Source organism: Macrobrachium nipponense, chromosome 7 (genome assembly GCF_015104395.2).
Source record: "Macrobrachium nipponense isolate FS-2020 chromosome 7, ASM1510439v2, whole genome shotgun sequence".
Lineage (NCBI taxonomy): Eukaryota > Metazoa > Arthropoda > Malacostraca > Decapoda > Palaemonidae > Macrobrachium > Macrobrachium nipponense.
Genome location: NC_061109.1, coordinates 92037606 through 92052605, shown reverse-complemented (window position 1 = coordinate 92052605; position 15000 = coordinate 92037606). Strand labels below are relative to the sequence as shown.

Here is a 15000-nt window from a genome sequence, read left to right as displayed (position 1 = left end):
GTTTTTGTTTGTATGGTGTTTTTACGTTACATGGAACCAGTGGTTATTCAGCAACGTGGCCAACGGCTTTACGTGACTTCCGAACCACGTCGAGAGTTAACTTCTATCACCAGAAATACACATCTCTCCCTCCTCGATGGAATGGCCGAGAATCGAACCCGCGACCACCGAGGTGAGAAGCAAACACCAAACCAACCACGCTACTGAGGCGCTTTTAAGATGCGTATGGATTCATGTCTACACACTCGCATACAGCAGCTTACATAATTATCAGGATTGAGAATGAAGAACATATGTGGCAACCTGGACACAACCAACCAAGTTACGTCATTATTCAGTCCAAAGCCCTTCAGTCTTCACAAGAATGAAAATGGCGTCAATTATATATCGTTGAAAAAGAAAACACTGGCACACACACACACACACACACACACACACGCTTGCTTACACACAAACAAATTTAAAATATTTTCATTACTTTATGGCAAACACATGTAATGTATAGTGATATTTCAACATTCACACACCACACACACACACACCACTCACACTACACACACACACACACACACACATCCCATATATAGATATCATATATCTATATATATATATGTTATTTATATATATTATGTATGTGTATGTTTGTATATACGTGTATATATATATATATATATACATATATATATTAATTTATTTATATATATACACATACATACATACATACATACATAGATTAACTGTGATAAAAATTGCCGTGAAATTCCTTACACCTGAGGAAGCAAATCACAGCGTAATAACCCTCTAAGCCAATTCGGAAGTAATACTGCAGAGAGAGAAAACAGAAGCCTGCGTAATAGCATAGAGTTGTGAAGGACAGCGACTCCCTTATGCAAAAGACTGGTCGAGAAATTACTGTTATTGGTGGTCAGGCGATGTGGCGTGTGAGGCCGTGTCTATAAGGATTCCTGTGTGACACGGTACCACCAGATGTTTTTTTTTCTTCTTCCGCTCATTGTCACCGGTAGTTTTATTGCTAACGCCACTATTTCCTTTATCTTTATTTCCATTTACAATCGGGCCTTCCTTTTGAAAACCATCCCGGGTGCCTGGCTTTTGCATTGCCGTGGACGGTAGAAAACTGCTCTAGATAAAGAATCACTTTCATGCTGGCGGTAGACGTTTACTATTATTTTCTTTCAGGTCATCGTGTTGCTTTTTTTTACATATGAAGCCGGACGTTTATTCCCAAAATACCCATCGACATATCCGATTGATATACTCATGGAGGTCTGTTTTATGATAAAGCAATTATTGGCAACAGTCCCAGAGTGTATAATACAATTCATATTTTTAAAAGTTCATTACGTGTTTTATTAAAGTAAAAGCTTCCACGCACAGATGTATGAGCTACGTACTTCAAATGTACTGCATACGCATATACACTAACACGCACACACACTATACACACACACACACACACACACACACACACACACACACACACACATATATATATATATATATATATATATATATATATATATATATATATATATATATATATATATATATATATATATATATATATATATTATGTGTGTGTGTGAGAGGAGAGAGAGAGAGAGAGAGAGAGAGAGAGAGAGAGAGACAAGACTTTTCAGACTATTAGAGCTTTTCTCCTGCAACATTTACTCTCTCGCATACAGATCCTCGAACACACACATTTATAGTAGTAATCTTAGTAGTAGACCTTAGTTCTTATCAGTGATGTATAATATTGCGTAAAAAGTCCTGAGTTTTTCATTTTAGAATATAGAATAACGTACAACATTACAAATCCAGACTGCATGGTCTATGTTCCCAAATGTCGTTACTATGAAAATGTATCCGAAGAGGCATATGCAATTCAATCAAATGATATTTACGCAAATCATGTTTACAGCTGCAATGAAGAGAAAGAAGCATAAATAACCTTTAAAAGTAAATCATCAAAAGGTCTTGTAGTCATATAGCAAATTAAAAATAAATATAAGCCTAAGGAACAATCCTAGGTGACTCATGATTCTCCACAGGTGCAATTCTGCTCATCATGGCATCTTTATCATTGTCGAGTGGTGCATTGGGGCCATGTGAATTTCTCCATATATCACGGAAAATGTTGTGGATCTTCTGTTGAAACCACTCGTAGTGTTAACAAACCTCAAACCGGCGGATATTATCACTCAATTGCCTAAATGTCCTAAAGTGAGCTGTCGTGCTTCTTCACCATAATAGTGATTAGACCCATGAGTGGAACCATTCTGAATCTTCATCATTTCCTCACGGTAACCTTTTATAAACTGTCCAAAGGGACCACCGCTTCATAATTCAGTGTCATCAATTTAGATACAGTACTTTCCAAACAGAAGTAGGATTATTTCTGTGTTATAAAAGCGAAAATGTCTCCAACAACTGTTGAATTCTATGTAGAATTTGCCTCTTATACATTCTATATCTAAAGTAACTTTTTTTTTATTCTTCTGAACATAGATAGATCTAAATATGGGAATGCCATCGCACATTCATAATTATGTCCATTAATACGTATCTGCCGACAAAATCTGACTGGCATACGTGCGTACGTATGACAAGATAAAAATGCAATGTCCGGGTACACACTGGCATGCCTGCTTTCACAATCTGAGAACGACGAGAGAGAGAGAGAGAGAGAGAGAGAGAGAGAGAGAGAGAGAGAGAGAGAGAGATTAATGAAATCTTTGTGGATTAGCGTTCGAGAGCTCATTCCCTTGAGGTCAAATTATTACATTTCATCTGATTCCTCTAATGACATTTGATTTTAATTGAAAGAGCATATTTAAGTATAATGAGTCTGATTTTGAAGACGTCGATGCTCTGAGTGCTTCCTCACAGGAACACAAATTAAACGTTTTCGTTCGTCAATACAGAATTGTGTGACAGAATCTCAACCAAGTTACTTGGTAATTTTCTGAGGGTAACAGAGCAAAGTTTATTTCGTAAGATAAAGTCATTATAAAACATACCGTTTCCTTCACGATAATAATTCCATAGAAGTAACAAAGAAACCTGAAATAATAATGGCGATGATGTCGACGAGCAGGAGGAGAACGAGAAGAGAAATAAATAAAGATGTACAAACAGACCGTTCACTGGAATCGACACTTGAACATAGATACGTTCCGGAGCGCACGTGATGGCCATGCAGGAGACCTCTCACTTATAAGTGCTCTCTTCCTCATTCCTCTACAGTAAAGCTGCAGGATGTATTTGTAACTTGGTGTATCAGTTACAAGTTCAGAATCGCTATTATCTCATAATTGACAGCAAAAGAGATCAATCAGTCTGTTTTAGTTTTCCTGTTGCGTGCAATGTCAACTTCGCAAATTTTTATTTTAATGAAAAAGTTTTTTTCTCTCTCTCTCTCTCTCTCTCTCTCTCTCTCTCTCTCTCTCTCTCTCACTCTCTCTCTCTCTCTCTCTCTCTCTCTGTATATATATATATATATATATATATATATATATATATATATATATATATATATATATTATATATACATACATTACATATATAACATATATATTTAGATATAAGTGTGTGTACGTTTATATATGTAACGGAAAGGAGGAAATAATATTCAAAACGCATTTTCGCAATCGACATCCATATTTTTTTTAATATACTTTCTTTTATAGGGTCTTTAATCTTTAATATCTTCACAAATATCTGTTACAAATGTCTTGGAATGAATATGAAGTCCTTTTAGTGCAATGCTTGAGAGAGAGAGAGAGAGAGAGAGAGAGAGAGAGAGAGAGAGAGAGAGAGAGAGAGATTCCATGACCAAGAAAAGACCTGAATGACAGAGCCATGAGGAGAACGGACCCACAATATGTCAACATTTTGGACGAAGCCAAAGAAATATAGAGTAAACATTCGCCGGTTTTCCAGTGATGCTTGTGTAAACATCTGCCTCGGAAGGTAAAAGGAAATTTTCGCCAGGATGAGAGTGGCCCCCTATGGCAATCACACACCTTCCACACACACCCCCACCCGACCCCCAACTCTCCCCAAATGACCTTTGGTTCCTTGTGTTGCAGGGAAAAGCTCGGACGATTTCGTGACTTCATTTTTATTTCTCTCCTTTAATGTCGAACCTTCACTCTCTGCTTTTATTTCACTTTCGCTGCTTTCTCTTGGGTTTTGTCGTCGATGTTTGTTTGAAGGTTTTTTCTTTTGCGTACTGTTTGTTGTATCCTTTGATTAACGCTCATTTCACTTACGATGTCTCCTTATTTGATGTCTGTCAAAGTCTATCCATTAAGCACAAGTTTTTATTTGTGTGTGCGCGCGCGCGCGCGCGTGTGTGTGCAAGTTGTTGAACATTTATTTCCTTTTTTTTTATTTAAATCGTTTGGCATGATTTTATAGATAAGTTTTCATAATCCACACTGGTTATTATGTTCACAAACAAACAGAAAAGCCTTTGGAACTGCGTCCCTCAGCATGTAATTAGATCTCTAACAGACAAGCACTCCAGTTTTGATCCAAGTTCTTGTTCCAGGAAAACATGTCTGAAAATAACCTCTTCAGATTCTTGGTGTTACAAAACCATTTTTATTATTTAAACTCGTGATGTACATCATATGACTGCTACCCGGTCATTCTTTGTAAATATTCTGACCATTTTATCACTGGACTTTGTTAAGAACCGAGAACAATTTTTCCAGGACAACTGTTGAAACTAATTTATATTAAATTAAGTATTATACAAAAGGATTTGATTTGCCATTGAGCTTATTCTGTAGTGACTAAAGTTCAAGTTATTGGTTTGTAAAAACTGTCATGAGTTTCCCTTCATTGGTAAATAATATATTTATTAATATTTATGATGATAAGACAGCTGATATATCATCGTCTAAATGATTGATAGTATAGCAATAGAAGAAAGAAAGAACTGAATAAAGAGTGTAATACTATATCAAAATATCAAATTTTGTAAGTACTCGAAGTGTTCTAATTAGATAAGGACTAATAGTTATGAAGTCTAAACACCAAAAATGAGTTTCACTTTTATGTTTGACTTATTTTCCTTTTTTAAATAATGAATGTTGTTTATTCATGGAAGTGCTTTACGCTAAGGGTCAAGTTCAGATCATCGCTAATGCCCTTTGAGAAAAGTAATATTCTGAAATGTTTACAAGTAACATAGACCCAGCTTTTTCATGAGGTCATATAGCATCTTTCTTTATTCTCGGGAAAATCGAAAAATACTCCTCACACCCTGTAGAAAAATAACCTTGGAGATTATAGAGATGAATTAACCACACAATAATGTAGTTTATTTGGTATTTTAATTTCACACTCTTGGCACTAGAATAAGTGCGTGTCCCTTTTGGACCTAGGTACAGCTGGTAAGATCTGAACGCATTTTGGTTCTGAAGCCAGACTGTGAGGGACTGCCGCCAAGGCCCACAGGTTAAGATTTCGAAGCTAAAGCCGTTTTTCTCCCTTTCTCTGTTACAGTGATCTAGGCGAGGCGAAGGTGGCTTCAACTTCTCCCGTGCTGCACCTACTACCTTTGTGTGTGTGTGTGTGTTCATTTCCGGCTACTGTGCTAGAATACCCTCAATTCTAGTCTGTATTACTTTTTCGTGAATGGAAATTCTTTTTATATTTGCATATTCTTGAAAATATCAAAATAATAAGTCAGCCATTCTCTCCCTCATCGTGCCCAGTATCTAAAATTAGAAATAAAGTAAAAATATAGATATATAGAAAAATATTCATTGGTTGTTTTCAAATGCATTTGTATATTAATAAGGTGAACGCTTAGTCCAGTTAATCCATAGTTTAATATTTACCTGTAAATAGTCGTGCCACTGTAGGAATTCAGCGCCTAACAGTCATAGAAACTTATGCAATAGAAAACTCGCTCATGAATTAACTTCACACACGTGCGACGAGCAAAGACAACAACAACTACTACTACCTACTACTACTACCACTACTCCTAGTACTTCTTCTACAACTCCAACAACCACAGCAATCAAGTAGCCACCATGTTTGGCATGCTGAATCCCGTCAGTGCAGTCACCAGTAAGCATTTCAGAATTTTCCAGAGCATTTTATGACTTTTGCGGAGCATTTCGAGTTCTGCGAATAGGCATGGCTCTTGACCTACGCTCAGGAATGGAATGAATGATTCACTCCAGCACGGTTTCGTCTTGTACACTTATACTTGTATACTTTTTGTATGGCTCTGTCTGTCTATGAACCCTCCCTGGTACTACTTGTTTCCTTCGCTTTGTTTTTCTGACTGCCAGATTGAACTCTTTCATACATTGTAGCCTTTTGTATGCAGGTCTTGATCAAGGCATCAATTCCTCCCTCTGTCCATATTACATTACTTATTCTGACATACACACGCATCTATATATATATATATATATATATATATATATAATAATATATATATATATATATATATATACAATATGTATATAGTGTATGTATGTATATATGTATGTATACATTATTTATTCACATATGTGAATTCATACGCATATATACTTACATAATATATTTGTATATAAACGTGGCTTTGTAAGTAAATACGCATAATTTCCGTACATTTACATATACCCCTCCACTTACAGTCGTTTCTGTATCATTATGATGGAGTGTCTGGTATGTTTGCCAAAGTATTTTTCTGGCTCTATGAATGAAAGCAGAAGCTCTTCCCAAACATCAAACTCCCTTTTGCATTCTTTTGACTTTGTATGACAACCTTTTTAGTTCCGTATTCTTGTCATGAAGATGAAATTGTTCTAGAAATCTCCCTGCACATAACTTTGTCATAGAATTGTCTCATTCAATAGTCACGCACTGCCTCTGTACTTCGCTTTAGTTTGTTTTCTAACGACACTTCCCAGTTATCAGCACCGGTTAGATTTTTTGTAGATACCTTTTTTCGAACCAGAGTGATAGAGTAACTAGAATGACATCAAACTGGCAACGTTATGCTCAATTCAAGGCTCCTTTGGCGATGAATTTGATGAGGTCATGTGCTTCGAGTCCCCTGAGGTCTGTTCATGTTTCATGGCGGTGCACAGCTGCGCACTATGCTACTTGGAGTCATTTATTGAGGATAATACCTTACGGCTTACGATAGTCGGTCTACAGTAGTCTAAAGATAGCCTCCCCTGTATCAGTGAAATTTAGCAGTGTTTGTAGAATGTCAATTCTTCAAGTTCCTCTATTTCCCCTCATTATCTTGTGTATTGAAATGACTAGGATACAGTGCATATTATCCATTGTATTGCAATGACAGCAGTTTGGCAAAATAATGTGTTGATATTGTTGTGGATGGTCAACATATTATATAATGACTTATGTTAAAACATACTGGTTACTTTATGGGTTTACCATATATTCTATTTAATGTATGAATATTATTCATTTTCATGTGTTTAATATATGGATCTTCACTGTAATACCACATTCATTCTTGTAGAGGTTAATGAAAAGTACAGTTTGTGAATAGCCTAGCATCACTCCCCCCACAGTCGGCTTCGACAAACGTCCTTTCACTGAGCAACTTCCTGAAAACTCTGTTTACATAGAACTTATCATTATATAAAGCGCCCGTAACCGTCTATATTTTGATCACTCGTATGCACGTGGCTTTTATATATTGGCCCATTATCTGCAGAATGAAGGGAGGTTGTTAGCTTTATTGGGAAATGGTTTCCGAATTGCCCTATATGAAATTTCCTTGAGTGCGTCTATTGTGGAAACAAGTTTTCACATTCGTGTCTGTTTCAGGTGATTTGTGGGGCATTATTCATCCGTATATTTCATTTTTGTGGGTATGCTTTTTACAGGATTATCCATGCTGTGTACCCCATTTCGGGCGCTGTATACAATATAGGCTGTATGCAAGTTGTCTTTCATAAAATAGTATGACCTTTTTAGTCCTCATTCTTTCACAATTTTTCATTAGAGAAATCTTATTTTATCTAAGATACTTATACGTATATATTAACGACTGTTTGAAAGTATATATATATATATATATATATATATATATATATATATATATATATATATATATATATAGTGTGTGTGTGTGTGTGTGTGTGTGCGCGCGCGCTTGCTTGCTTGCTTGCTTACTTGCTTGCCTTTTTTTTCTTATAAATAGTATAGTTCTAAGTGAAATCTTGATCATGGACAACTTTGTGACATACTTATACCGTCAAGAATAGATTCTTAAGTACAATTCAGCTGCTAATCAATTCCATTCAAAATGCCTTTTAAAGTCAAGATATACTGAAAAGTACAGCAGAACAAAAAATAAATAAATGAAGCATTACGTACAGTGTGTAAGTGCATGAACAAAGATATGAGCTAGAAAGCTAACCTATGACGCATGGCGCTTAAAAATAACGTCACTCCCTGTTAAACTTACGACTCCCATGGTCAATAACACAGCCACAACTTTACATTCCGGGCAATAAAATATTGAAGATCTCGGTTGCTGGACTGTGAGAGAAAGTAGACCGAGAACTGCACTGCAGCAAATATATACTTTATGTTTATTCAAGATGAACAGGCGAGAGCAAAGGCTAAGTATTGTGGTATCTGTACAGAATGCGGATACTACAGCTCTGCAAAGCCAATTCCGCAATGAATCCACTGAATTCTTAGGTTTCTTTAATCAGATTAACATTTATCGGTAAAAGGCAGCCCAACAAATGAAGAATTTATCTCCAAGAAGTCAAGATGAATAGAGGCCAATGGTATCCACACAACGGAATAATGTGTTAGCAACGGTAAACTAAAATGTCTGAAGCACATGTTATAACGGAGAGTGACTTCATCTGCTATCCAATAAATTTTTTTTATAAATTAAAAGTGAACAAATCTAATGAGGGTTTAGTGAGGAACAACAAGAAGACCTTCCAAGCCAACCCTAAGATTATTTAATCTAAGTCTAATGTCTAATCATGATTGCTGGTTTTGATTAGAAAGAGCCAGATGAGAGCAAAGTGGATCCAAACATTCTTTAGTGCTAAACAAAAATAGTGATGATGAACCAAACAAAAACTTCTTTCAGTTTTCTTCTAAAGATTGAAAAAGAAACCCACAAAATCACTGTGTAACGTGTTTACTTCTAAGTATAAAACATTTAATTTTACTCCACAGAGTGTGGAGTAAAATTAAATGTATATACTTAGAAGTAAACACGTTACACAGTGATTTTGTGGGTTTCTTTTTCAATATTGATGATCAAAGAAAAAGAAAAAAACGCATGTAAAGAACACCCGAGTGATGATCACGAGAGCCTTGGTATACAAATAGCCCCCCCCCCTATTTTCTCGTCTTTAACCATGTGAAATATCCCATTCACAACATGGAGAATAACTTTCAAGTTTCGCCTGAAATGACCCTTAATGGACAGTCGTTGGTTTCGAAGCTAAGAAGAAAGTAATGGAGCACTTTGTTGATAAGGCAATCCATCTAAAATTTCGAAACAGCTCTAGCGCGTCAGGTTATTGAACTACTACAAGCAATGAAGGTTTTCCAATAAACAGTTTATATTGATAAAATAAGTGATGGAATGTGCTGACATCTTTAGTACGAGACGGCAGGACCCACTAAAGCAGTTGACTGACAAAGTTGACACGAACAGATTGTCAAAAGGCTCGATTGCAGAATCAACGAACGGTATAATAGTAACTGTGTTCATGTAAGGTGTTTTATAGGAAATGAAAGAATTAATTTCTGTGATATTCTTATATCATAAGACTAATTTTGAAGATCGCTATGAAGAACTACCCTTCCTGTGAACGTCTTGTTCCTTATTTATGTTTGTATTATTTTTCAAATATATTGTGTCGGTGACTTTTTGGTTTTGTATATGCAATGTTTCCCACATTTTACAGAGATTTTCCTTTATATGAAAAGGAAAATCAAACAAAATCGAAGAGAAGTTACAGGTATTTTTACAAGCGAGGCAGCAAAGGAAGATGTTACTGATACAAATTGGTATTTTTAAGGTATAAATGATACATTACTTGTATGTGTCTGTACAAATAATGATAAGAATACTAATATAAGCATTCCACTTTTTACAAAATTTCATAAACTGGTATCTTCATAAAGAGTCATTCATAAAACTCTCTCTCTCTCTCTCTCTCTCTCTCTCTCTCTCTCTCTCTCTCTCTCTCTCTTTCATCTGGGAGCAGTAGAATAAATAAAGCTAAATTAATAACAATATTGATTACTGAAATCATGTAAATACAGTATCATTTTAATGACAATATTGATTACTGAAATCATATAAGTACAATATCTCATTAGTCCAAAACGGCTGTGATTCTCTGAACCGTAAATTACCGAAGAAAAAGGCGGAACAAAATGCCCTGTGACCCATAAAAATCGTGGCGACCTTCAGACGTCGATTAAGAAGCCCACCCATTCAAGCTAAGGAAAACTGCTAAGATTTCTCTTCAACAGAGATGTGTTCGCTAAAGTGTTTGCTGAAGTTGTTGTTATTATTATTATTATTATTATTATTATTATTATTATTATTATTATTATTATTATTATTATTAAATATGTGAATGCTAAATGATAATTTCATATGGACATTCAGTCCTTAATGGGAAAAAGACTTACTTACCTGCTCAAAACCTCTTGCAATGCTGACAGTAATTACTTCTCGCTTTTTATTCCTATTTACTGTTTTCGTAATTGGATTGCCTTTTTTATCTTTACAATTTTATCTTTCTGGTGAAATTTACGGAGTCGACTAAAGCCTACTTCATGATTTCCATGCGAGATCATCATCTCAACTAGACTCTATTGAAGAATAGAAAAATCAAAATGACTCGGACGCTGTTGAAGTTTCATTTTGTCATATTTTTAGACTTCCAGTATTACCTCTCTTTCATAATAAATCTCTAACAGTGTATATGTATGCTTGAATATTTATTATAGATTATATAAATGTGTGTGTATATATATATATATATATATATATATATATATATATATATATATATATATATATATATATATATATATATATATATACATTCATATATTGCATGTTTGTGCTCTATATGAAGAAAACTTAACCTTTGGGTGACGACTCGAGAAAACAGAAGTATCCTGTCTTCGCGCATTTCATTTTCCCAAAAGATTCAAGTCGCAGGCTCTGGGTTCGTGCCTCTTGTTATTCAGGCAATCCGAATCTTGCTTATTCAGCCATCCTTTTCCTCAATGGAGCCCTCCCTTCTGTTGAGATTTTTCTTTGCATAGGGTTGTCTTGAATATATATATATATATATATATATATATATATATATATATATATATACATATATATATATATATACACATACATACATACATACATGTGTTATGCACTCTCAGTGAGAGAGAAAACTCTCACCACCAAGTTCATCCCTCATCTCCTAAATCAAGGAAAAACACAGTGAATATAGAATCTAGTTAGCATAAACTCCTTTAAATGCAAAAAGTGTAGGTTCATCAGTAGCATGCTGACTTCCTGTGCGTGGACACTGAGCCATTCACCTCTATCTATACTCTGTGTTTTTCCATCTGTCCATCCGCCTGTGGTGTTTGCGTATGGTAACACTGCGTCCCGGGCTTTACATAGTTACATTGCTTACATTCAACAATAATAATAATATCCTATTTCGAATATTAACGGAGTAATTCGCATACTGTAATTTATTAAAACACTTTTCAGTTGCAAATGTACTCCCAGATATCCTTTTATTTACCTAAAAACTTACACATAGCGTAACTATTTAAAGCCCGGGACGCAGTGTTACCATGCGAAAACACCACAGGCGGATGGACAGATGGAAAAAAACAGAGTATAGTTAGAATTCTAATACTTCCTGGACATTATGACAGCACCTCATTCATGTAACTAGAACTTATTCAATGTTTCCCTCCCATACCTTCATAGCTCTCGGCTAGTATCCTGTAAATATAAGTCGTTTTTTTTTCCTGTTAGCCTTTTTTCCATATATCATCTATTCATTCATGTATTCATCACATTTCAATCCTTTTTACATGTACTATATAAACAACGAATCTCATCAACAACCACAGTTTAAGTTACATTCACATGCAGTCTCCATTCCACAACTTCTATGTAAGAGAACTTACTCAACAGTTTCTCCTTATATTATAACATTTACTTCTTTATATTATCGTTTTCTCTTCCAAATCTCTGAGAAAAAAACTTGGTTCGTTCCCTTGCTTCATCTAATCTGGGATTAACCAGTCTTTCATTCTGTCAGCATTCTTCATCCTCGCTCCTAAATCTTTTTATGAATCAGCTACTTTCATGCTTCCGCCGTTCATTCTAACATTCTTTGCTCCGTCTTCCTGATTTCCAACTACCCTTCTTACTGTCCACATTGTTCAATCTCTTCTTCCAAACACTTTCTAACTTTCCCTGTAGTGTCTCTCGAATGTCATAAAATACCATCAGACAATCCATATTCCTGCAGGCTCTCTTTCTTCATTTCCGATAACTGCACGCTTGATGGTCCTGGACTGCTCTCTTCACTACATCTGAGAGAGTATTAAACAACTATTAAGACAGGCAACACCATTCGTTCACCCAACTTTTCCTTTACATTTGTCACTTTAACATCTATATATTCTAACATATTCAGCACTCACATAATTATGACTTGTATCAACTTTAAACAAATCACATTATCCTCTCCTTCAAGTTCAACCTTCCCACACAACTGTTACGTAGCAAACCCTTCCTTGTCTAATTCTGGACTACTCTTCCCTTAATGATCTTTTTGTTCACTTCCGGATTTGATAATCTACGCTACAACTTCCCAAGTTTACGAGGCCCTATAAAACGTTTCATAGTCACCTTCGCCACCTTTCCCACTTTAAACAGGAATTATTGATGATTCGTCAACAATTTCTTAGCTAACTTAACGTTCTTAGTCATATTTATTGTATACTATTCTGCCATTCTTACACCATCAACACTTAAAACACGTATTTTCAAATTCTACTCTCACACCAGTACTGACTTCATTCACTCACAACTGCGTTGTCTTTATTTGGCATCTCACGTCGGTTACCGGTTATTCTCAGATTCATTTGCTGTATTGTCTTCTTCTCTACTAGATCCCTTTTTCCCTCAAGTGAATGATTACTCTAACTCCTATACTTGCATAACTTTAATGGTTTTTCTCTCTCCAGTTATCCTGACTGCCCTATTTTCTCTTTTCTATCCCTTGACCGGATCCTCTCTTTCGTCCTCCCTTTATTCTCTACTCGGGTTTTCATTTCATTAACCCATCATTTACGTCGTGGGGTCTACGGTCTCATAGCCCTGCGGTCCAAACAAAATTAACTACCAGTTTTGCATTTCTTCATGTGCATCTTCTTCTTCTTCCGTATCTGCTTCCTTATCTGTAAACGTAGCCTACTTTTTTTTATTTACCTTACTCTGAATGATATTTTTGATTAAGTTCTTATCTAACCAGTTTCTATTATAACCATAATATGAACCCTTCACCTAACCTCAAACTATATTTTGTCACATTTATTTCATGAAATTTATAAGCAAATATGCATCCGACCAGCAACAACTCCCTGTTTTCCGAAAACCTACATTTCTATGTAACTCATCCAGCAGGATCTAACTCCCTCCTTTTCGTAATAAAGTCACCACTGATCAGATTCTCCCAAGCCTAGTATATATGTCCTTGTCATTTTATCCAAACACCAATACACTTCCAACCATGTTATCTTGGATTAGCACACTTGTAGTCTCTCTCTCTCTCTCTCTCTCTCTCTCTCTCTCTCTCTCTCTCTCTCTCTCTCTATATATATATATATAATATATATATATATATATATATATATATATATATATAGAGAGAGGAGAGAGAGAGAGAGAGAGAGAGAGAGACGAGAGAGAGATGAGAGAGAGAGAGAGACACCTGGAAAATAAAATCTTTCAGGATATTCTACAATTCTCTTTTGGTGTGAAATAGATTATTTTTCAACTTCTTAGACATTAGAAGAGAATGTATGTTGGCACCTTCGAAGTATCACTAAATATTCAAGAATTTTAAACATAAAAAAGAAAGAAAAACAAAAAGAAAGTCTGGAGGAGGAAAGATACAAATGAATAAATTTGCTTTAATTCCGCGAAAGGAAATATTAAAAAAAAAAAGGAAAGGAAGCTGCTGCTCTAACAACCAGGAACTCATCTCTGATGAGAATATTCAGTCGGGAAGAACGTGCAGACCAGCTCCAAAGGGCCATAGGCAGAACGGAAGCAATAGGATGCATTAGCAATTTGAGAGGTTACTCAGAATCTCAAGTCATTTCATTTGGCATCTTCATTCACGGCCAGACGTTGAGCATATATATATCTCCCAGACCACGACTCATGTCAAACTTGTTTTAGGTATGTAGGTATTACAAATAGAAATGCTTGCAATAATATCTTAATTTCTGGAAGGCATATCCATATTTCTATAATGACAACCTAATAAGATTTCTGATACCACCTTATGCATACACACACACATACACGCAAATTATATATATGTATACGTATATATATATATATATATATATATATATATATATATATATGTATATATATACAGATATATATTACATATACATACATATACACACATATGTATGTATTATATATATTATATATATATATATACATATATTATTATATATATATATATATATATACATATATATATATATGTGTATATATATATATATATGTATATATATAATATATATATATATATATATATATATATATATATATATATATATATATATATTATATATATATATATATATATAATTTGCGTGTATGTGTGTGTATGCATAAGGTGGTATCAGAAATCTTATTAGGTTGTCATTATAGAA

General features: G+C 34.9%; 1 protein-coding gene across 5 annotated transcripts in view; it reads left to right on the top strand.

Annotated features, from left to right (window-relative positions):
• Nucleotides 1–15000, top strand: part of LOC135217245 (complexin-like) — a 344903-nt gene that overhangs the window by 128585 nt on the left and 201318 nt on the right. For all 5 annotated transcript variants that reach the window (XM_064252974.1, XM_064252972.1, XM_064252970.1 and 2 more), the window contains exon 2: nt 5539–6111. In XM_064252974.1, the coding sequence (XP_064109044.1) occupies nt 6075–6111 (37 nt within the window). In that variant the 5' untranslated portion in view covers nt 5539–6074. The remainder of the gene's footprint in view (nt 1–5538; nt 6112–15000) is intronic.